Genomic DNA, 23,309 nt, shown 5'->3' on the forward strand with positions numbered 1-23,309 from the left:
GCAAAGCATGGACATCAGTCCCTTACTGGTGGGTCTTTGGGTCTTTCTAATTATCGGGCAAGTATTTAGTTTTTTAATGGCATGTATTTGTTTTTGTTTAAGATGGATGGAATCATGGATTGTGTTCTGGTCCTTTGTAGATCAAAGTTTTTAAATAATTTTTACATTGATTATTTCTCAAAAGATTAGCAAGATATTTATGTCCTTCTGATGCAATTCCCCTTTTGGTGATAGTGCCTTTCAGTCTAGTAGGATTGCACCTGATTGGCCCCTAGCTTTTTGAGATTGCAATGCACTTCCTTCATGGAGCAAGTCTCAGATGATATCTGTAAGCTAATAATTGTGAAATGAAGGAAGGAAGGATAGTGAATCTAGGTTTTTTAGATTCTTCTTCTTCTTTAAGCCTGATTTTATGTATTTTTTGGATGATTAGAAGGCAGCTTGTTGGTTAATAACATTTTTAGAAAAAATTATTGATGTTACCAATAGTGGCATTACAGTTAAAAAAATGTTTGTTATTTTTATTCTTGATTTTAAGAATTAAGATTTTGAGATTTTAAGGGTGTAAGGCATTAAATTTCTAATAATTGTATGACGATTCATTTTAATCTCTTTAGAAAATCCCAAAAAATCTATAAACAGAATTGAAAAAACAGACATTGCGTTAAAAAAATCAGAAACAGGCAAAGAAAAAATTAAATAATTTTCATTAAAACTATTTTATATTAATTGTCCTTAGAGATATTAGCTACAAAAATTAATGATGTGAGATATTTTTTTAATTTTCCAGTTATAAAAGTTACCAGATAATTGTCTGACATGTAAACGTATGTTTTTGTATTTGAATACATGTGAATTATTTTTTAGTTATTTTTTATATTTAATATCTTCATGCATAATATCTTTACATTATTTCATGTGTTTATATTAAGTTTGTCACATATTTTTAATTTTATAATCGATTTCATATTCATTATGTGTTCTATGATGCTACTCTGATCAAAGTTTTACCATGGTTTCCCTTGATCCTTCTAGAAAAATGTTGGGAAAGTTCCTTTTTTATTCATATTATAGTGTGTATCTACTTACTCCTATATAATATATTATCATATACTGTTGTACTACAGAAAGAGAAAAATGTACATATTTATTTTGATTTTACGGTTCATTATTTCAGGTTGTTATATTTATTGCATGAAGCAGATCCTAATGAAGATTGTAATGATTCAGAACAGATGGTAGCGCTTGAAGGTATGAAATTTCTATTTCACATATTTTCTTGTACGTTTGTCTCCTTTTTTTGGTCAAAGATGTATATTTTGATTAGTTAAGAAAGTGAACAAAATAAAATTAGTTATTGTGGAAACAGTATTTGAAACTGTTAATATTTTTGTAATGTATTTAGTTTTCCTGGGCAACATCATACTGTTGTGCACATCAACATGTCAAGCAGACTGAAATTCATGTAAAATTCAGTCTCGTTACTAATTTCAATCTGTTTAATGCAAGAGTTGGCTGAGATTCCAAAAATTAATTCCTGCATCTTCAGTTTTTACTTAAATTTTATAATTATATTAAACATATTTATTTATGATTTGTTAATTAGTCAAATTGTTTTTATGAAAATTTTTATATTTACAAGTACGAGGGTTATTTTTTTTTCAAGGTCCGATCGGTTGCAAAATAAAAACTCGCCCAAAAATCGGATGAACCTTTGTGCATATGTGTTGCGCAGCATCTCTAGTATGGCCTTCAATCACGCCGCATCACTTCGTTTAGTTCTGAACACGCAGCTAGCACATAAACATGTCTACAACAATAGCATCTCCCGCCAAGTGTGAAGTGCGTATGGTAATTCGATTTCTTCGGGCTGAGGGGTGTAATACAGCTGAAATTCATTGACGAATAAGTAATGTGTACAGTGAAACTTCAATGAGTGACAGCAAAATGCGACAATGGTGCAGGAACTTTAAAACAGGACGTACAGATGTTCATGATGCAGGCGGTCAGGGAAGGAAGCGAGTGTCAACCGATGATCTCGTTGAGTGAGTGCATGAGGCAATTTGAGAAAATCATCGGTTCACAATTTCTGTATTGAGTGATTAGTTTCCTGAAGTTTCAAGGTCAGCTCTCTACACCATTGTGAATGAGAGACTTCAGTACCACAAACTGTGTGCAAGATGGGTTCCCAAGATGCTGTACAACCATCACAAAACAATGAGAATGGACACTTCCCTAACGTTTCTCTAGCGCTACCACAATGAAAGAGAAGATTTTTTGAACAAAATTGTCACAGGGAACGAGACATGGGTCCATTTCGAAACTGAAGAAACAAAAGAACAATCCAAACAGTGGATGCATTCTCATTCTCCCAGTAAACCAAAGAAGTTCAAGCGAACCTTCTCCAACAGAAAGTGTATGGCTACTGTGTTCTGGGACCGGAATGGAGTTCTTTTCGTGGAATTCATGGAACATGGCACGACCATCACTGCAGCCTCATACTGCGTGATTCTTCAACGTCTACGAAGGGCAGTTCAGAATAAATGGAGAGGAATGTTGTCATCAGGCATTGTCTTTCTCCATTACAATGCTCGGCCGCACACTGCAGCTGTAACAAAGAAGCTCCTGCAGCGTTTTTATTGGGAAGTGTTTGATCACCCATCATACAGCCTGGACTTGGCTCCATCCGATTTTCGCCTCTGCTCACATGAAACGCTGGCTAGGAGGACAACATTTTGGCACAAACATCGAACTGCAGACCAGCGTAGAAACATGGCTGAAAACACAGGTGGCTCCGTTCTACGACGAGGGTATTGGAAAGTTGGAACCACGCTAAGACAAATTTCTAAATCGGAGTGGCAACTATGTAGAGAAATAGCGTAACTATGTAAGTACTTGTTACAAATAAAAAATTTTTTATTGTCACTGTGGTTTTAATTTCGTTACCGAACGGACCTTGAAAAAAAATAACCCTCATATTTATACTTTTTTGTTTTGAAAATTCAAATTATTCACCAATATATTGACCATTGTGTTAATAAAATTTAATATTATATGAAATATAAACCACAAAAACACAGTAATTACATAAGTTAAACTTACCACATTAATTTCCAATTATTGATTTTTGCAGTATCCCACACCTTCATTTGGTATTGAATTCTATGACTACGTTAAAATATATTTTAATAATTTTACATTTTATTCTAGATTGTTTTCTGTTTTGAAATTTTGAATTATATTATGAACTTAATACATAAATTTTGCTGTCCAATACTGGAATGATTTAATCTTTAAAACGTACTATTTTTCTTTGTTCTATTGTCATTATTGCCAACTGTTAGATTGTATTTTTATTACGTTTTTAACTTAATTATCATCTTTGAATCTGATTTGGTGGTTCATCATTTTATATTTTTGCGGGATACCATGAAAATCGATTACTGGAAATCAATATATAATAAGTTTAACTTATTATATTGATTTAAGTAAAAAAATGTTTTTTTAAAATTGATTTTAAAAAAATAAATTAAGGTTCAAATACAGAGATAGAAGAACAATTGCTTATATTTACAGGAACAAACAGCAACTAGTAATAATTGAAGAACATAGAAAGAAGCCGTAATAAGAAAGTGAGTTCGACAAGGATGTTCCCGATCCCCGTTACTTTTTAATCTTCACATAGAACTAGCAGTTAATAATTTTAAAGAACAGTTTATATCTGGAGTAACAGTACAAGGTGAAAAAATAAAGATGATATGATTTGCAGATGATATAGTAATTCTAGCTGAGAGTAAAAAGGATTTAGAAGGAACAATGAATGGCATGGATGAAGTCCTATGCAAAAACTACCGCATGAAAATAAACAAGAACAAAACCAAAGTAATGAAATGTAGTAGAAATAATGAAGATGGACCTCTACTGAATGTGAAAATAGGAGGAGAAAAGATTATGGAGGTAGAAGAATTTTGTTATTTGGGAAGTAGAATTACTAAAGATAGACGAAGCAGGAGCGATATAAAATGTCGAATAGCACAGGGGAAATGAGCCTTCAGTTAGAAATATAATTTTTTTACATCAAAAATTAATTTAAATGTCAGGAAAAGATTTTTTAAAGTATATGTTTTGAGCGTCGCTTTATCTGGAAGTGAAACTTGGATGATCGTAGCACCTGAAAAGAAAAGGTTAGAAGCTTTTGAAATGTGGTGCTATAGGAGAATGTTAAAAATCAGATGGGTGGATAAAGTGACAAATGAACAAAGTGGACAAAGTGTTGTGGCAAATCTATGAAGAAAGAAGCATTTGGAAAAATATAGTTAAAAGAAGAGACAGACTTATAGGCCACACACTAAGGCATCCTGGAATAGTCGCTTTAACATTGGAGGGACAGGTAGAAGAAAAAATTGTGTAGACAGGCAACGTTTGGAATATGTAAAACAAATTGTTAGGGATGTAGGATGTATGGGGTATACTGAAATGAAACGACTAGCACTAGATAGGGAATCTTAGAGAGCTGCATCATACCAGTCAAATGACTGAAGACAAGAAAAAAAAAGTTTAACTTATCTAATTACTGTATTTTGGTGGTTTATATGTCATTTAATATTAAATGTGGGTGTGCGTGTGTGTGTGTGTTTTGTTTTGTACAAAGAAATTTAAAGGTAAATGCAAACTAATTAATCACAAAACAGATTTTGAGAATGATTGCTTGTATAAATTTTCATTTTTTATGTACTTTACAAATATATTAATAAGCAACTGTAAATGAATCAGCACATATGTTGGCACAGGAACTGAAAGCTTATGTGCTAGCATTTTGCATGCATTGGCCTCTGTTGCAAACAAACTAAAAACATTATCATTTTCTGTATGTCTTTTACAGTATAGTAATACATAAAAAACAGATTTCATAAACTTGCTGAAGCATATATAATTGTTGAGTTTTATTCTAAATTGTATATTAATGTGATCAAGGCCTACTTCCTGTTGTGTAGCAACTAATAATAGAATCATTCATGACTAATATACTACTTATGAATTATATACACACAATACGCAATTCTAAGAATTTCATTTATTATTTATAATCTACTCTAATCATTGCACTGTGAAGAATCAAATGTCACACATTGCTTGAAGCGTGTTTAACAATTTTCCATGAAATATTCTAGGATTGTAATTATTATTTTTGTTTGATTAAATAAAGAATTTGTTGATTTGCATGTAAACTGTAACCATTTTATTGACTTGAATTAAGTACATAATACTGTGTGATAATAAGAGTTATAATGCATTAAATTAATTACGAATGTACTTATGACGAGATTTTTCAGTTTACTGTGTTTTTTGTGACAACTTAAGTACTGTTAGTTCTAATTTGGTGTTAACCTGTAGTTGCTGGAAGTAAACAAATAAAGTAGATAATGTAATAAATCAATTTAATTCAGGTCTGAGCCTTGAAAATAGTTGAAGGCAATTTAAATTATGTAATGAAGAAAAAATGGGTGGTGTTAGAAAGTTTATGTGCATTTTAATTGTTTTGTTATGAAATTGATGACGTTGCCAGAATTTATTGAACGTTTACTCTGTCATAGGTGAGTGGTCAAATCATTTATTTTAACTGTCTTTGTTATTATTTGGTTATTCAAATTGGAAGAAACATATATAGTGGATTTAATATGTTTATATCTTTATTATGTATTCCTAAACTTTAAAAATAATAATTAATAAATTCTTTTTTATACAAATAATTTTTGTATTCAACAATCTATGATATGTTTGAATTAAATATTTATATTTTATTTATTTAATAAAAAAATGTCTTGTTTAACAGAGGAAGTTAATGCAATGGGTCCACTAATTGATACAGAACTAGAAAGAGTGGACAGAAAGCATGCTCAGTTAACTCAACTGTCTTCTAGCTTAGTTGAAGCACTTAACCTATATTATACACTAATGCGGGAACCTTTACAAGTTGCCAAACCACCTCCACAGTTCCATCCTCCACCATCACAGGTATGTTCTTGAATCAGTTATTTTTGGAATGTTTGTGGATTATATTATAAAAAAAGAAATGCTTAGTCATTGTTACTTTTGTTGATGCTAATTTTTTTTATGATTTATTTAAGAAATTTTTTTAATGAGTTTCTGGTGAGATTGTCAGTTTATATAATTTTCCCAAATGATAAAACATTAAATTTTAATGATTTTTGTGTACTCGCAAAAAAATTAAGTTTGATTCTGGCCTTGAGACATGCAGCATTAGAAATCAAAAACTTGCTTATTTGTGAGTAGAACATATAATCATGCCATCTAGTATTTTGGCATAATTATCTGACATTTGACTTATGTCCAGATTACAAACACCATCCAGTATTTTACCACTATTATCACCCACATTAGACAATAAGACATTAAATATTAGTTGCCATTCTTTGGTTTTGTCAGATCTTGGTTTTCTTCTAACAAGTGGTGTTGTTCTCGTAGTATTAATGGAAAGAGAGAATTTTACCTTAAACTGCTCCCAACTACCTGTGTATGTTATGAGTTTTTGAGAACTCGATTTCACATTAAAACCCCTACTACTTAACTTCTTCATTATTAGGATGTGTTTTCACAACTTCTTTGTAATGAGAATAGAACACGCAAATTTCAGTCTTGCTAAAATTAAGACTAAGATCATTTTCCTCATGATTGTTACACAGTAACCCTAAAATTGATTTTAAGCCTCTCTCCATACCACCAAAAATTTTATCTTAATTGTCTAAACTTTCAGTAAAAGCTTATATGTTTTTAGGGTTGTGGAACCCAATTTTCTTGTCATTGTGTCAATGTCTTTTGTTACTCATACATCTTAATGTCATCTAATTATTCAATAAAAATATTAAATTGAGATCTGGTAAGTGACATAATTTTTCAGTTTTTTCTAAAATGAACAGGTGACAACTTAAAATAAATGCATGCAGAGTATCTAACCAGTGACCTCCATTTATAGGATGTGGTTGTACAATTCAAATTCTGGATAATTTTCTTAAACCTGGATAAAATTGAGTATTAAACAAAAGTTTTTAAAATGTAGGTTGCATCTGATTTTTTGTTCTTATATTCATATCAACTCAGCAGAAGTGTATTAGGGAACAAATAAGAGAGTTTTGTGTACCCACTTTTACTCTGGACTACTTATTATAAAAATCAGAAACTGTTCACATTTGTTGATACTGATTAGTTTATTTACCACAGATGGTGACTATTTATGCATTACTGTGTTTTAGAGAAGTAACTATTTTATAATATTTTAATTCTGAAGATTTCTATCTGTATAATTTATAATCTGGACATAACATTTGTAAATGGTTTCTAAATATAAAATGCTCATTGTTTTATGTCAATAAGGGTTGTGTCATACATACATCCTAAATGTAATTTTAAAGTTGTACCATACACTAAGTTTCAAGCATAGGTATATAATGACCATTGGTTATTTTTTATTTTTTAAATATGGGCATCAATTTCATTATCAAGGTCATTAACTCTTGTTACTTTGTTTAAAAGTAAAGAAATATCACCAATAGGATCGTCAGATGAAAGTGTGTAGAGGCCTGTTATTTAAATAAAACACAGAATTAAACTAAATATTAAAACCATTTAAATAATATACATAAATTGTTGAACAATATTTAAAAAAAACTACGCTGAGGTGTAAAAGGCTTTTGCACAAGGGATCAGCAGTCAAATATAAAACAAATGTTTATTTTGCCAAAGGCTTATTACAAACAGGTTAGTAATTTCCTGGCATGAAGGTAAGGAACTATATTGCTTCTTCCTTACCAGTTTCTAAATCCATACTTTTTTCTGAGACTTATACATTTTATATTCTAGTAGAAGCTTAACAGTGAGCAGTTTGTCACTTACTACACATTGGTCTTTCTTTACCGGTAAACATAAATAAATTTGTTATTTGTGATTCTCAGTCTTGTCAACACCTCTTGTTCACAGTGAGTCAGTATTGCATCATTCTTCCATTTAGATGTAATAATTTTGATCACATTTAATTTGGTGGTTAATCTTCTCCATTCTGTGTTCCAAATATTTTTATTAATGTTAGTTAGACAATTTTTGATGTTTGCCTCTCGAATAGAGATTTCTGTATACTCACAATCGATTGCCATTCTGGCAGCTTCATCTGTGGTTTCATTTCCTGAGATGGCAGCATACCCTATGGGCCATATAGATAAAATTCACTGTCTCATTTGATATAATACATGAATGGACAGGATATTTGTGACAAGAGCATACTTAATGTTTTTTTTCAGAATAGCAGTTAACATACTGTAAGAGTTAGAACATACAAGGTATGTTCAAAAAGTAATGAGAATATTTGTTCTTTGGAAAGAATTTTATTTATTCATTTACATTAATGTTATTCGCTTTTAAATAATCCCCATTAGATATTATACATTTATGCTAATGCTTTTTCCAATCCCCGAGATACTTCTAGAACTCGATCTTTGGAATAGCGTTTAGCTCTTTCAGCTATTCGCTTTTATTCTCATCTGTGCTTATAAAACGACGGCCCTGTAAGGTTCTCTTTATTTTTGAGACTAGAAAAAAGTCACACGGGGCCAAGTCTAGCGAATATGGTGGCTGGGGTATCATTACAGTGTTGTTTTTGGCTAAAAATTGACGAACAAGCAATGAAGTGTGAGCAGGTGCATTATTTATTGTGGTGCAAAAGCTATGAATTGTTGTTGTGGTTTACCGATTCCTTTTCGAATTGATCTTTGCTTGTTGCAACCTTTAACATTAAATCTTCATTGTCTGTTTTTAAATAAATAGACATATTGTGCCCATTAACACACTCTTTCTTTGATGGAATGATCCCATAATTAAAAATACTTCACTACATTTTCTTCTGTAGAAGGTAAATCCCAAATTTGAATAATTTTTCACAGTAAATAAGAGGAGAAAAAGGTTATAGTGCTTGGGCATGCGCAGAAACATTTTTCATTATTGTTTGTAATTGGTCGACGGGCTAATACATAAGTACCTTCATTTTTATGTTATGATTATGAGATTTTATTCTTACATATTATAGTGAACAAAAAAAAATTAATTTGTTAAATATGTTTGATTTTCAACAGATTTATAATGGTCCAACATATTCATTGCCACCTGAGCAGTATATGATGGGGCCACCAGGTACTGGGGCTGGATTTCCAATTGGTTTACCACGACCAGAAGATTTGGGTCCTCAGTCTTTGCCTCCTCAGCCTACATCTTCACAGCCGATGACATTTCCCCCTTCTAGGTGTGATATCAAATTAAAATTCTTTGCTAATGTTTGTTATTTTTATGTTGATTAGAATACCCAAGTATTTGTGTTTTTATGTTTTTTGTATCTATAGCTTATTGTTAATTATATATTATTAATAAGAATTATCACTGAACAGTTTAATTATAATTTACTTTCAAGTTAGTTACTTAGAATTATTTGTGTGTAAGGGATTGTGTTCTTTTTGTTTAGTGAAGCCTGTCTGAGGTGAAGTTTTTAGTACTGGCTGTGCATTTTATCATATACACTCTTAATTATTGGAGATTTATTAATCTTTATTCAAACACACTAATGGCTCTCCGTGACTCTGTTAGTTTAAAATCAGTTTGTCTGTATTCATGTGTTTTCTATCTGAAGCATAAACGAGTTTAAAAAGGAAATCCAAGTTTTGAAGTAAAACTGATGTGGTAATTAATGTTTAAAAGTGGTATAGTATAGAATTCAAAATATGATTATTTTTTTGTTGTAGCTGCCTGTTTTTATTATTTGATTAATGATAGGCTTATTATCATGTGGGATATAGTTTCACACTAATTGATACTCTAATTTAAAAAAAAAAAAATTATCTATGATGGTCTGTTTTGAAAATTATATAAAACTATTAATTTTTTAATGTTAATCAGATCAGATTTATTAAATATAATAATAAGTTTCGAAAAAGTTGTATTTAACAAATTTGGTTTAGTGTATCATTAAATAATTATTAGTTTTAAGTAAAATAATTTTTGTCTTTAAAAAAGATGCCCAATTAAAAATGTCAGCATTTTATCAAACTGGTGGTTTCTTAAAAAAAAAAAAAATATAAGCTGCAGTATGAAGAAACTGTGTGAAATTTAAATTTCTAGTTGACAATGCAGGACATGTAGGAAGAAGGCTACCTTTAAAAGGTTTTTTGAAAATATTGACAGTTTTTTAAATGTTGATTTATTTAAAAAAAATATATATATTTATTAACATTGTTATGTGGATGTTGTTTTGTACTAATCTGATTAACTGTAATTAACACATATTTATAATATATAATATACTATTTTATAATGGAGATCTTAAAAATCTTATCTGTTTCTTGTTTTTAATTTGATACATTTCCTGCTTAGGAATTACTTATTTTGTTTTTAAATTATATTAAAAGTGTTGGACTAGCAGTAATATATTGTGGCATTCTCAAGATCTAAGGTGAATTGAAGATTAACTGAAACAGGTTTTACTGTGTATTAAATTTTTATCATCAGATATAGAAATGGTAATAATGGAACTTACAGCATCATAAGAGTAACAAACCAAATATCTTGTTAGGACAAAAAAAATATAACAAGTACTTGGTTCATTATACTGTACGTTTATTATATATGTATATTTCATTTTAATTACAGTTTGTACACTTAACATGATGATGATTTGTATGTAGTACACAAGAACTTCATTTACAAACGTATGTAAGTATACTAGTTTTGTGGTAAGAAGTAATTTAATTTTTATTAGACTGTACATTTTGTTATTATTTAATTAATGTTTTTCTTTAAATAATTGTAATTTTATGTTAAATACTTCAAACTAAAAACTTCATTTTTTTCATGTATAATTTCTGAACTTTTTTATGATCTAGTTTAATTGGAATAGTTCTGTACATACACATATTCATTTTTATGAATGGTTGGTCATGAATTCATGCTGTAAAAGCACTATTCAGTAAATATGAAATTATCTCTGTTATCAGTTAACGGTTTACTTTCTGAAATTTAACTTGCCTAATTCTGAAATTAACCATTTCTTGGTTACTTATAAGGTAATTAGAATTATTCTTCACATTCTTACTCGCACTTATTACATTATCTGTAGTAACATGATTAAAAATTTGCATAATTGCTTTTTTCTGGTAGGTAACCACTTAACGTTATATTACTTCATCCTATAAGTGATAATGTTTAATTACAGTCATTCATAGCATACCTTATGAGTGGATCTCTTGTTATAGTTATAGATACACTAATTTTGAATAGGCTGGTTTGTCAACTTGCTGAAGTTGAGTTATGCTGAACCTCTGGCCCTACATACAGTGCTCTTCTACTGTGTTCTGTGTTAAAGATAATGTCTGTAGACTTGTCAATTCTAAATCCTCTTTAGAATGTTTGCTTAGATGATAACCATCTGATTATTCTTACGGATGTAAGAGATTACTTTTATAGAATAAAGAGATTTTTTCAATCTTTCAGCTACTGCAGTTTTTTGGTAATAAATGACTACATGAGATTGAAAGAACTATTTCCGAAATGGATGTCACAATTCCAGGAGTTACAGTGTAACTATATTTCTACTGGTAAAGGAGAAACATCTTAAGGTCTGGCTAGTGAGGTAACGAAATGGAGATGCTTATCATTATCATCTTATGACATTTGGCCTCCCTCATTGATAGAATTCTATACCATAGATCTCACCAAAAAGTGGCACCACTTCTGCAACTAAAGCAAGAGCAAGTCTAATTCATACTGTTTTCACCTCTCAGAATTTTGTGATTGTATGAAATATGACAAGGCAAAGGATGCACTTCAGCACGCATTCCTAGATTGTTATTCAGTAAATCAGTATAGCATATAATATATTAAGGAGAGTATTAATCTGTGATAGTATTACTATATTTAAAATTAAATCAACTTTGACTGTGTTGTAGTGGTCTACAGAAGATACAGCTTATCTTCTCTGTCTTGTCTAAGGAACTAAGTATCTAAGTATGGACTAAGTATTAACTAAGGATCTAAATATGACTCGTGTAAGGAAATAATATAAATAAATAAATAAAAATATAAAATAAGTTTAATTTAAAATAAAAAATCCAAAAGTACATTTCTCAAGAAATTCCCTACAAAGTGTTGGTTGTGGTATATATGTACATAGTAGGTATGAAAAGTTCCCGAACTAAATTTATTTCTGTAGTTGATACAAGTCAACTCTCGGACAACCAAGGAACTGTGTAGTACACTGTCTGACAATTGTGTGTATAAAATTTCATCACGTTTCGTCACTCCAGTCTTGAGTTATTCTCAACACAGCGTATGGCCTCATACGCTGTATTCATGTGACCTTGTGCTAGCTCTTAAGACATGGAACAGAAAAGCATGATAAAATTTTATGTTCAACTTCAAAAATCTTTCGTTGAAACTTATTCTATGATACAGCAAGCATTCGGTGATGAAGCCGCATCTCATACTACAACATGCACTTGGTGGAAGCAGTTTAAAGGCGTTAGAGAGTTGTTGGATGATGGCGAACGAAGCAGTAGGCCGTCAACAGCTGTTCATGACAAAAGGTTGCAAAAGTGCGCATGCTCCTGCTTGAACAACCTCATCTTACCCTCGGGCCATAGCAGAAGAGCTAAACATCTGTAAAGACGCAGTAGTACAATTCTAACAGAAAAAATGAACTGCTGAAAGGTGTGCTCTCATTTCGTTCCGCACTTTTAGACCAAAGAACAAACACAGGTGTGTCTTTCTTGCACTTAAGACTTCGTTGAAACTGCTGATAGCGACCTGAATTTTTTGCAAACAATTGTAACTGGGGATGAAAACTGGTGCTTCATGTATGATCCACAAACAAAGTGTCAGTTCGCTGCTTTGTTGAGTCCTGAAACACAAAGACTGGAAAAAAAGTCAGGCAGCAAAAATCAAGAGTGAAAACAATGTTGATTGCATTGCGTTCTTCGACTCAAAGGACCTAATTCATCATGAATTTGTTCCAACTGGTCAAACTGTAAATTTTAAATTTTATTTGGAAGTAATGAAATGCCTGATGCATTACATTCATTGAATTCGGCTCGAGCACCAGGATCCAGGTAATTGGATTCTCTTGCAACTATGTCCCGGCACGTATGGTAAAAGTTTTAACACGTTATCACGCCACAAATCAAATCACCATCCTATCCACCCGCCCTATTCATCTGACCTGATTTGGCTCCAGCAAATTATTTTCTGTTCCCGAAACTCAAGTTGAACATGAAAGGCTGCTTTCTTGACGACATTCTGGCTTGCACCAAGCAGTTAAAGGGAATCCCACAAAGTGATTTCTCCAGTGCATTTGATGGGCTGTACCAGAGCTGCAACAAGTGTATAACTAGAGAAAGGTTCTATGTAGAGGGCTGATGTGAGTAAATTTGTTTATCTTTAAATCTGTATTTTTATTTAATTTAGTTGAGGAACTTTTCAGACATACTGTGTAGCTTACCAGTTCTTTTGCCAAAGTTTAAAAATTGTAAACGCATAGATGTGCTACAGTTCTGCCTGGAGTGTTTGAAGAAAAGTTGTCATTAATAGCAGGAGGAAATTGGAGGAAATATTGTACTGCAGCAAGCGTAGTTAGCAAGAAGCTATTTGCTTTGTTGCACTCATGTTGTGCAACATCATGAGTGCAACAATTTTGCATTCTTCATTTCTACATTTAAAAATAATATCTTTCAATAATCATTCTTCCTTTCCATATATTACAAACAATATTTTTCAGTACTCAGTCTTGATTTCAGTGTTTTTAAACATCATATGGTCGATGTTCATCAATAACATCTTTTTTTTTTTATATTTTCTTTTCGTTTGTGCCTATCTTCACAGTGCCTCAGCCAAGATCTAATTGAAGATTAGGAAAGTAATGGCTTTAAAAAGTCAACACAAATCTATAAAAATGAATGCTTTTAACAAAATAATGAAGGAAATCAAGAAATGTTGTGTTCAGAAATTCAAGCTCTTGTAGCTGATCTTTGTAGCATGTCTGTTCATATGCTGCATAAAGTTATAGTAGAATCAAATAAGCTGGGAACTCAAAAATTTCAGTATGCCCAGAAAATGTTGTAAAAGAATGGAGAAGAAATTAAAACTTTCAAAGATGTTTGTTAAAAAATATTGTATAAATGTTTCATGTACAGCATATAATATTGCTAACATTAGAATAACAGAAGAAGTTATTAGCAGTTTTAAAGCTGAATCTACAGATAAATTACATGTATGAAACTTTACAAAAGTTACGAGGAGTGTGGGTTTTAAATGAAAGTAATATGATAGTTTTGGTAGGAAAGCATTATATTCATTTCAAAACAGTAAATTTTTTAAAACAAATTAAAATTTACAGATGAGAAGGAGACCAATTATTTATTTGGGCAAGTTGTGCATTTAATCGACAGACATGGTTATGGTTGAACTGATAAGCTACAAAACACCCTTATTCAAAGGATCTAAACTGATATATTGTTGAGCACTGGGAGTGCTGCAGGAGAAATTTTGTATGCACTTTCAATTTTTAAATTGGGCCAAAAACAAGGAGTATATCAGAAGACTAATGCTGAAAACTAGGAAAAATGGCTGGAAACAAAGGTAATACCAAACCTTCCATCTCGTTCAGTCTTTGTAATTGACGTGCTTGCTATCGTAATGTAAAATTACACAAATCATCGATTTCAAATTGTAGAAAACAAGAACTAACTATTAGAATGACTAAAAAACAGAAATATTTTATTCTTTGCATTTGCTAAGAACAGAAAATATTTATATTTATGTTTAATACTGATCTGTGTGAATTAGTACAATTAAACAAGCCCCACTATGATAAACTTTTGGCATGTTGGAGGATTATGGACACAGTGTTTTAAGGATTGCCACCATACGAACCTTAACTCAACACTATTGAATTGATTTGGATGAAAATGAGACTTCAGGTTGCAGAAGAAAACATTATCAGTAAAAATAATAAAAGAAATAGGTGAAAAGAAAAACTGAACTTCTGCCCAAATATTAGAAGCATTACTATTAACTTGCCTTAAAAATACTGATTTTGACATTATAACTTACAGAATTGTTATGAGACAGAGTTGCCTGTAAACAAGTGGAATGGTTTGGAATAGCTAACGGTAAGAGAAACCGTATGGATGAATCTCAGTCATCAGACAAATAGTATTATATATGAGGTCTGTTCAGAAAATAACTGAGCATTTTTATTTACATGCCAATGAAAATATTTAGTGATGTGCAGTTGGCAGCATTGTGTTCCGCATAACTTCCTCTGTAACCACATGTTCTTGGATTGTTGATATCTTATTTAGTTTCGTGTTATTGTTATTTAAGTACAATGTATTGCTAAGTGTTAGTAGAGATTTTTCTAATGTGTGATTTTCAGAAATAACAATACAATGTAAAATTTTGCGTGAAACTGGGGAAAACTTTCACTGAAACGTTTCAACTTTTGAAAAAAGCTAATGGAGATGATGCTCTGGCTCATAAACAATGTTACAAATGGTTTTCACTACTTAAAAGTAGTTGTCAGTCAGTTGAAAATGACCCTTGATCAGGAAAGCCTTTGACTTAACTGACACCCATGTTCAGAAAATCAACAATCTGGTGCATGCAAATCTGACTGTCAGAAAGGTTAGCATCTCAATTGGATCATGCCATGACATTTTGACTGAAAAATTGAACATGCATTGAGTTGCAGCAAAGTTTGTTCCTCATTTGATGACCGAACAGCAGAAAGAACATAGAGTAGATGTTTGTTGACAACTTCCTGAACAAACCAATGACGATGAAACATTCATGCAAAGGATCATATAGGGAGACAAAAGCCGGGTTTACAGCTATGACATCGAGACAAAAGTTCAGTCATCACAATGGATTGGCAAAGGATCTCCACACTCAAGAAAGCACGTTAGTCTTGATCAAATGTCATAGTGATGCCCTCTGTTTTTTCTATTTGGAATGGAATTGTGCATTTTGAATTTTTGCCTCAAGGTGAAACAGTGAACCATGCATACTCCAAGACATTTTAAAATGGTTATGTGAAAAAATCCACAAAAAGAGACCAGACCAGCGAGACAATTCATGATTCCTTCATCACAACAATGCACCTGCACACAGCTTTGTCAATCTGTCAGTTTTATGCCAAAAATCAGATTACTGTCCTCCATCCTCACCAGACGTGCTCCTTGTGATTTTTTGTCATTTCTGAAATTAAAATTGGTGATCAAAGGACACAGTTTTGAGGCTATTGATGACATTAAAGCAAATTCGGACCATAAAGACCATTTCAAATGAAGCTATCCAGGACTGCTTTGCAAATTGGAAACACTGCTGGGAAAAGTGTGTGAATAGAGAAGGGTAATACTTTGAAGGGGACAAGCACTAATAATCTGTAAAGTTAATTATAAAGATTAAAAAGTTCGGTTATTTTAAACAGAACTCGTAGACACAGATTAAAAGGACAGTATAAAGCCAGTAAATTGAAAAATCCTTATCCTTCTATTCTAAGTTTCCTTTTTGTTAAAATAAATAAATAAATAAATGAAAGTATTAATGTAAAACTAATAAATAAAATAAAATTAGGTTTAAAAACTGGAATATATAAATAAAAGTATTATCCAAAACAGACACATTCATCATACAGTACTTGCATGTAGTTTGTGTTGATATTCCTTGTGCCTCTCTCCTAATCGAGGATCTACTCTCACAACTGAACTTTTTTTTCTTTGAACTTTGATCACTAGGTATTGATTTCATAAATATGTACATTTAAACTAAGTTGTTCATTAAAAAGAAAATATTTAAGATTACATACAGAAAAAAGCTACTTAAATTGGAAAAAATTCAACTATTTCTGTTTTAATTTGATATGCCAATGTATACAGTAGCTACATCATATTGTGTTATTAACCAGGTATTTTACAAATTTGTAAAATAATGGTATTTTACCATTTGTAAATAGTTTATTTACTATTATGTCCAGCACTTAAAAGTTAACTGTTCATTATTCTGGTACTACTTTGAGATCACTATTGATTTCATCATGGAATAGCTCTTTTGTTTTTACTTTTCACTTTGCAACCAAGAGTTAACATATTGTAAAATTTTAATAATACACCTGTATGGTCTATATTTCCACTTCTTAGTATGTACATAAATTTATAATTTTATAACCTTTTTCATTTTAATGAAATATACATCTCGTATATTACAGTTACATCTACATATTATATACATCTACAGGCAGTATTACAGTTATCAATAGTTTTTTATCTTTCATCATAATCACTTTGGCCAATTACGCTCCTTTTTTAGGACTGTATATTGTAAAACAATTATGATCCATTTTTTATTAAATAAATTCTTTGTAGGTTACTGAGAATTATTGATTCTCTCTCTTATTATCAGACAGCAGTCAGAATGTAAAAAAATATATACAGTAGGCCTATCTCTCTCCATTCCTTGTTAAAATTAGTGAAATTTTAATTATTTTTCTAAAAGTAAAAAATTGTATTATATTATGCTATTCTACATAATACTATACAATCCAAATAGTAGAGATTTCTATCATATGGAACAGCTGCACTCTGACCACCTGCATGATATCTAGCGTACTAGCTATAATAGTTGTGACTTTTCTTCCGAGAAATATCTTTTCTATTTGAAACGGAACCACTCAGCCCATAACCTGATAAAACTCCTATTCTTGCAAAGCAGAAAGAACAGAAATGGATCTGGTAAGAACATCAGTGGGTCTTCTGGTTGGTACCTATATCTATAGGAAAATAAACAAATCTGTTACTTGCTACAAATGTATGAAATGAGGCAATACACGAACCTTTTCAATAAGATCAGTTTCTCGACTTCCCTGTCGTGTTTCCATCATTCCCTATCCTACAGCTGTTGCAGCAACTGTATTTACTATTTTTTTTTTTTTTAAATTAAATAAATGTACGAGAGCCTTCAGATCAGTTAGGGTGTGAACTGAGAAAAATAATGCCGCATTGTTACTGTATTGTAGGACCTACAATAAAAAATTAACATTATCCTTTTTACTTGAAATAAAATCATAATATGACTAATAGGATTATCAGTCCTTTAACCTATCAACCCGTATTTATAGACATACCAGATCTTCAAAATCCCATTCCTCCTTAATCAAAATAAGGTCTAAATGATAATTATTAATTAAAATGTTACCTGAATATGTTTATTGTCAAACATATAATTTAACTTGCAGGTTCTCACCTGATTCAAAACATTCCATCAGACAGTATCATGATGATCACTAGTACCTATTCTCAGCTTGAATGTCTATATTTCATTTGCTTGAATTTTTATTATTGCATAAAAACAAGTTGTGTACCAAGTAATGCATCTGTTTTTAAGTGAAAAAGTATACTTTATAGTGGGAATAATGCAGTTATTTAGGGTACTTTGTTGCAAGGCTTTTTTTTTTTGAAGAAATATATATTTTGTGTTGAAGTTTTTAAAAAGTAAACATAGAATTATAACTATTTCATTTTACTTTTATATTACACTATTTTAGCTGTGTGTATTAATCTATATCCATTTATTATTTGTGTTGTCGCAGCGGTTTACCAAATTACGGAGCACCATTTCCAATTAGCGGTGTGCCATCGCATCCTCAAAACTTACCACCACCATCAAGCTATCCAAATCCACCACCAACTAATGGGCAACAATTGTGAGATAAACTGTGATCTAACTTGTCAGCTACTAGGTACAAGTCTAGTACATATTTTTGAACAAATGAAATTCTGACCGATAAGTCAGTGTTCATTATGTTTGAAATACATTTATATTTACATATATTTATATATAGGTGTAAATATGAAATTAATAATTTGAACATTTATTACATAATTCTTATTATTAATTGTTATTATTAACGTTAATAATTATATATAATTACACATTATTTTATGCATTCATTAAATCATGTTTTAAGATTAAAAGAAATTAAATTCATTCGTAGTAAGTATATTTTGTAAATTTCAAACGATCATATACTTTTGTGTTTAATACGAATTATTATTTTTTTTAAATTTTGTCGGTTATTAAATTTCATTTTAGTTTCTTGATTTAAAATAAAAATTGACCGACAGACAGTGAAGTAGGTTAGAAGTTTGATGATGTTTGTACATTATTTTTGGTCTGTTGTGCTGGGAGTTGGTTTAGATTTACAAATTAGTTTTATTAGTTATTCCATTAAATCGTGAAACTATAGACTGTAATATAAAATTTAAATGCCAAATCAAGATTGTTTCATTTTTATAATAGATTAAATGATTTTAAAAACTGCTAGTCGAGGTATTAATAGATTGATCTTTTGGTCAGTCAAATGACTTATTATTTTGTCATGATATTAATGAAAATATTTATAAAAAAAAATGTAACATGTATAGTAAAACCTTGCTTATCTGTATTCCAGGTCGATCAAAATTTTGTGCTGCTGTTTTCTTTTCTTTTTTTACAAAGTAATATTTTTAATTATATATAAAAATGTTTTATGTTTTTAAAAATATTTAATAATATTTTATGTAGTATAGCTTACTATATAATTATACTACATGTAACAGCATATTTATTATCAGTTACTGAAAAGTACTAGTTTATGTGGCACTTTCATGATAGAAATGGGCTCATTAAGTTAGACTGGTTAGTCCAAAACTTTCTAAAATTATTACCCCTCTTGAAGGTGAAATTTTATCAGTATCTGCTCTTAAACATGACAAAAAATAATTTGTTATGTTTAGTTAAACAAAGATACGGTTACATTAAAGTAATAAAATGTTGTATGTAAATATTATGTAATGGAACCAAGATTTTACTGCTGTAACTAAGCTTTTGTTTCCAGGTTGTTTTGTAAACACACAAATTATTTGTAGTAGAATTTTTTAATGTCAAATTTGAATTTTTCTTTGTACATTACACTTTTTCTAGTAATGTTTTTCTACTGTGCATATATAAGGAAGGAGTTTGCTCCAAACAATGTTGAATATTACATAAAGCATGCACAGGACACTCAAAATTACATTGCTCAACTAAATATAACTTTTCTTTTATTCTCATATACCCTGATTATTATTTGCAGAATTCAGGATTCCTGCCTTCTTAGAACATTCATAGTTTTTTTAATCATATTCAAGGATCCTTGAAGCAAAAATAACTAAAAATTTGTTGTCTGATAGCATCATCACCAAAATCCTTAGATGAGGTTTTCATAGGTTTCTTACATAAATTTATTTGTTGATTTACATACAGAGTTACAAAACAGAGATCCCTTCAATACTGTAATGAATTCAGTATTTTTTAATAGGTTTTTAAAACTAAACTTTAAATATTAAAAAAAGATTTCATCAGAAAACATAATTATAGAACAATTTAAAAGCATAAAACATAACTTCCTTTCTAAACTGTCTGTATTAAACATTCAAGGAAGCGTATGTCCAGAAAAATAATTATTTAAGTTATTCCAAACATTTTAAAATACTAATAGCTTCTGCATAAATTTATGTAAATGCAGTACACAAATATCACACAATCTGTCCATATTTTACAGTCTTATCTGCAGATAAAACAGTCTAAACTGAAGCAAAATATGGAATCTTAAGTAGTTTTTTTGCACAACTTATGTATTAATATTAAATGTTAAAACAAAAGATTATCTCTTCTCCATTCTTTTTTATGCTAAATCCAATCGATAATTCAATCTACTGTACAGTTAGTTAATCTCGAGTTGAGTTTGTTATAAACAGCTTTAGATCAGCATACAACAGTACATTTGAGAAATCAATTATATATTACATTATAATAATACATTGCGTATTATACAATATTAATAATCAATTAGATAAAATGCTCAAGATATGGTTTGTATCAATATTTTGTTATACCTATTAAAGTAAATCCAAATTGCTTAACATTTTCAATAATTAATTACAGAACAAATTAAGGATGACTGGGTACTTGGTTAAAAAAAGCAATGATAATAATTAAAGTTTGATTCTTTTTACATCTTGCATACCATAAAAATCAAATATTATTATATGTTCTAAACTTTTTAAACTGGATAGAAATCTTTACGTTATTTTGGTTAATAGGGGTTCTGCTGTGCTTTATTTTCAGTTAGTGATTTTTGTTAGTAATTTAATTTTATAAGTAAACATTACATTTCGTACATGCCTCCTAGTCCAACTTTTGAGTTTGCATATTCATTTATTGTTTTGCTTATTTGCATATATCCTTTACATTATGTTTAACTATTTTTATTGTTTATTATTTGGTGGTATAGCTAATCCATTAGCCTGCCGAAAAACATTTTTGTGTTCTAGAGTGCATCATTATTACATTTTTATTTATTATATTTTAACTTGTAAATTTATATTGTCTGCTTGTTTTTTGTATAACCTTGTAAATAATTTTTTAATACATTATATAATATATATTTATAAATAATTTATAGATTGTTAAATAGTTTGTATGATTTTATGAATTATCAAAGATCAAGTTGTAATTAAATACTTCTTGACTTTAAACTAATTACATGTTGAGAAAAAGAATGTTATAGTAAAAGGAAATGCCTTTTGTAATGACAATGCCTTGGAAAAAATTAACCCTCCTCAGTTATTATGTTCAAATTCTCATTTTAACTGATGGTGTTAAGACAGCTAATTTTTTATTAAGCTAAAAAAGTTATTATTTATTTAAGTTTATTTTCTGATTCTTTATCATGTCTTTAATTTACAATGAATAAAATATTTAAAGCAATGCAATTTTTTTTTGCAAAAAGTGTAATAAATATACTGAAAATGATGTTTTTATGATGATGTTATATTAAAATTGATTTTTTTTTTAATACCATAATAAACACTTAAAAGAAAAGAAATTTTTTCATAAGTATTTATTTAACCTTTTTACTGTTTTACTTACTCTAGGAATCATGCGACCTTGTAGTTAAAGGTACTTTTATGTTTATGACAAGCAGATCATGGTGTCATAACAGCTACTGCACGAGATAAGTATCTCTGGAAAGGTGACACTAAGGAATAATTTCTGAGAGAAAACTGCAGCCATTTGAGTAATTGAGGCATACACAGATTAAGAATTGATAGGGCCTAACAAATAACTTAAACCATAGGATCTGGTAGACTTTGGTTTCTACTCTACTTTGGGTATCTTGTATTTGCTTCTAGTATATGTGTTCCTAATGCTAAATATTTTTTGTGTTCTCTGATTTAAATAATCTTGTTATACATACATGTAATTTATTTTGACCTAGAAAACTGGTGCATGAGATAGTTGATGTACATAGTGAATAAAATTGTTTGTTCAAATTTAGAGAAAATTATGCATGTTCCATATATGTTTTATGTTACTTTTTGGTAGATAAATAAAATTTATTTAATATACTTAAATGTAATTTATTTACATACATCAAAGTAATAAAAAAAAGTCTTGATGTGGACATCACAGACTTCTTGTGTAATACGTATATAGATTTTTGGCCGCACTTCATTTAAACTTATTTCATTTAAAAGTGAGATACGATCCCCCAATTCTTTAATAAAGTGGGCAGTATTTGCATTGTGGTGGACACCATATGCATCAAATTTTTTTGTGGGCCTGTGTCAGCATTTTATTTGTGTGTTAATTTTGTTTCACGTCGCTCAGTAGTTATGTGGTGTGAGAACATGTCGGATCCATAACCATGGACACATCTGTTGAATCCAACTTCACATACATATATATTTTTCTTTAATTTAAATATATTGAATTATTTATAATTAACCTCTGCAAGAACTTTTAAATTAAAATCAAAAATTAGTGAAATAAAATTTTAGGTACTTTTAATTTTAACTTCTGATTTTTATTACATATTTTTTTATTTTTATTGATATTATTGGATTATTTATCATAAAAATTATTTACAATCAGAGGTTAATAATTAACTTCTATTAATCAATTGTCATCATTGACACTGGTCAAGACGTTTATGACTTTCGTTCACCACTGCATCACAGCACTTCAAAATTCATTGGCACAATCAAACAGCTTTTGACAGGGTAACATCTCCAAAATGTGCCTGGGAGTTTTGTCAAAGTTACATAAGTTTTGACACCAATTTTGGTACCTGCTGCTCAGACATTTTGCTACTGACATGGGAATGTGACCTACAGGTGTGGCTG

At 30.1% G+C, this 23,309-nt stretch overlaps 1 protein-coding gene across 4 annotated transcripts in view; it reads left to right on the top strand.

The window, feature by feature from the left end:
* The window catches only part of Stam (signal transducing adaptor molecule), a 46,161-nt gene extending 23,629 nt beyond the window's left edge, over window positions 1–22,532 (top strand). For 2 of the 4 annotated variants that reach the window (XM_075355605.1, XM_075355608.1), the window contains exons 8-11: window positions 1,178–1,251; window positions 5,834–6,015; window positions 9,141–9,307; window positions 18,692–22,009. In XM_075355605.1, the coding sequence (XP_075211720.1) occupies window positions 1,178–1,251; window positions 5,834–6,015; window positions 9,141–9,307; window positions 18,692–18,809 (541 nt within the window). In that variant the 3' untranslated portion in view covers window positions 18,810–22,009. Of the gene's footprint in view, window positions 1–1,177; window positions 1,252–5,833; window positions 6,016–9,140; window positions 9,308–10,704; window positions 10,768–18,691; window positions 22,010–22,058 lie in introns of those variants that run through there. The other 2 variants (XR_012755078.1, XM_075355607.1) reach the window with 2 other exon arrangements.
* Window positions 22,533–23,309: the final 777 nt, after the last annotated feature.

Source organism: Lycorma delicatula, chromosome 2 (assembly GCF_047948215.1).
Source record: "Lycorma delicatula isolate Av1 chromosome 2, ASM4794821v1, whole genome shotgun sequence".
Classification (NCBI taxonomy): domain Eukaryota; kingdom Metazoa; phylum Arthropoda; class Insecta; order Hemiptera; family Fulgoridae; genus Lycorma; species Lycorma delicatula.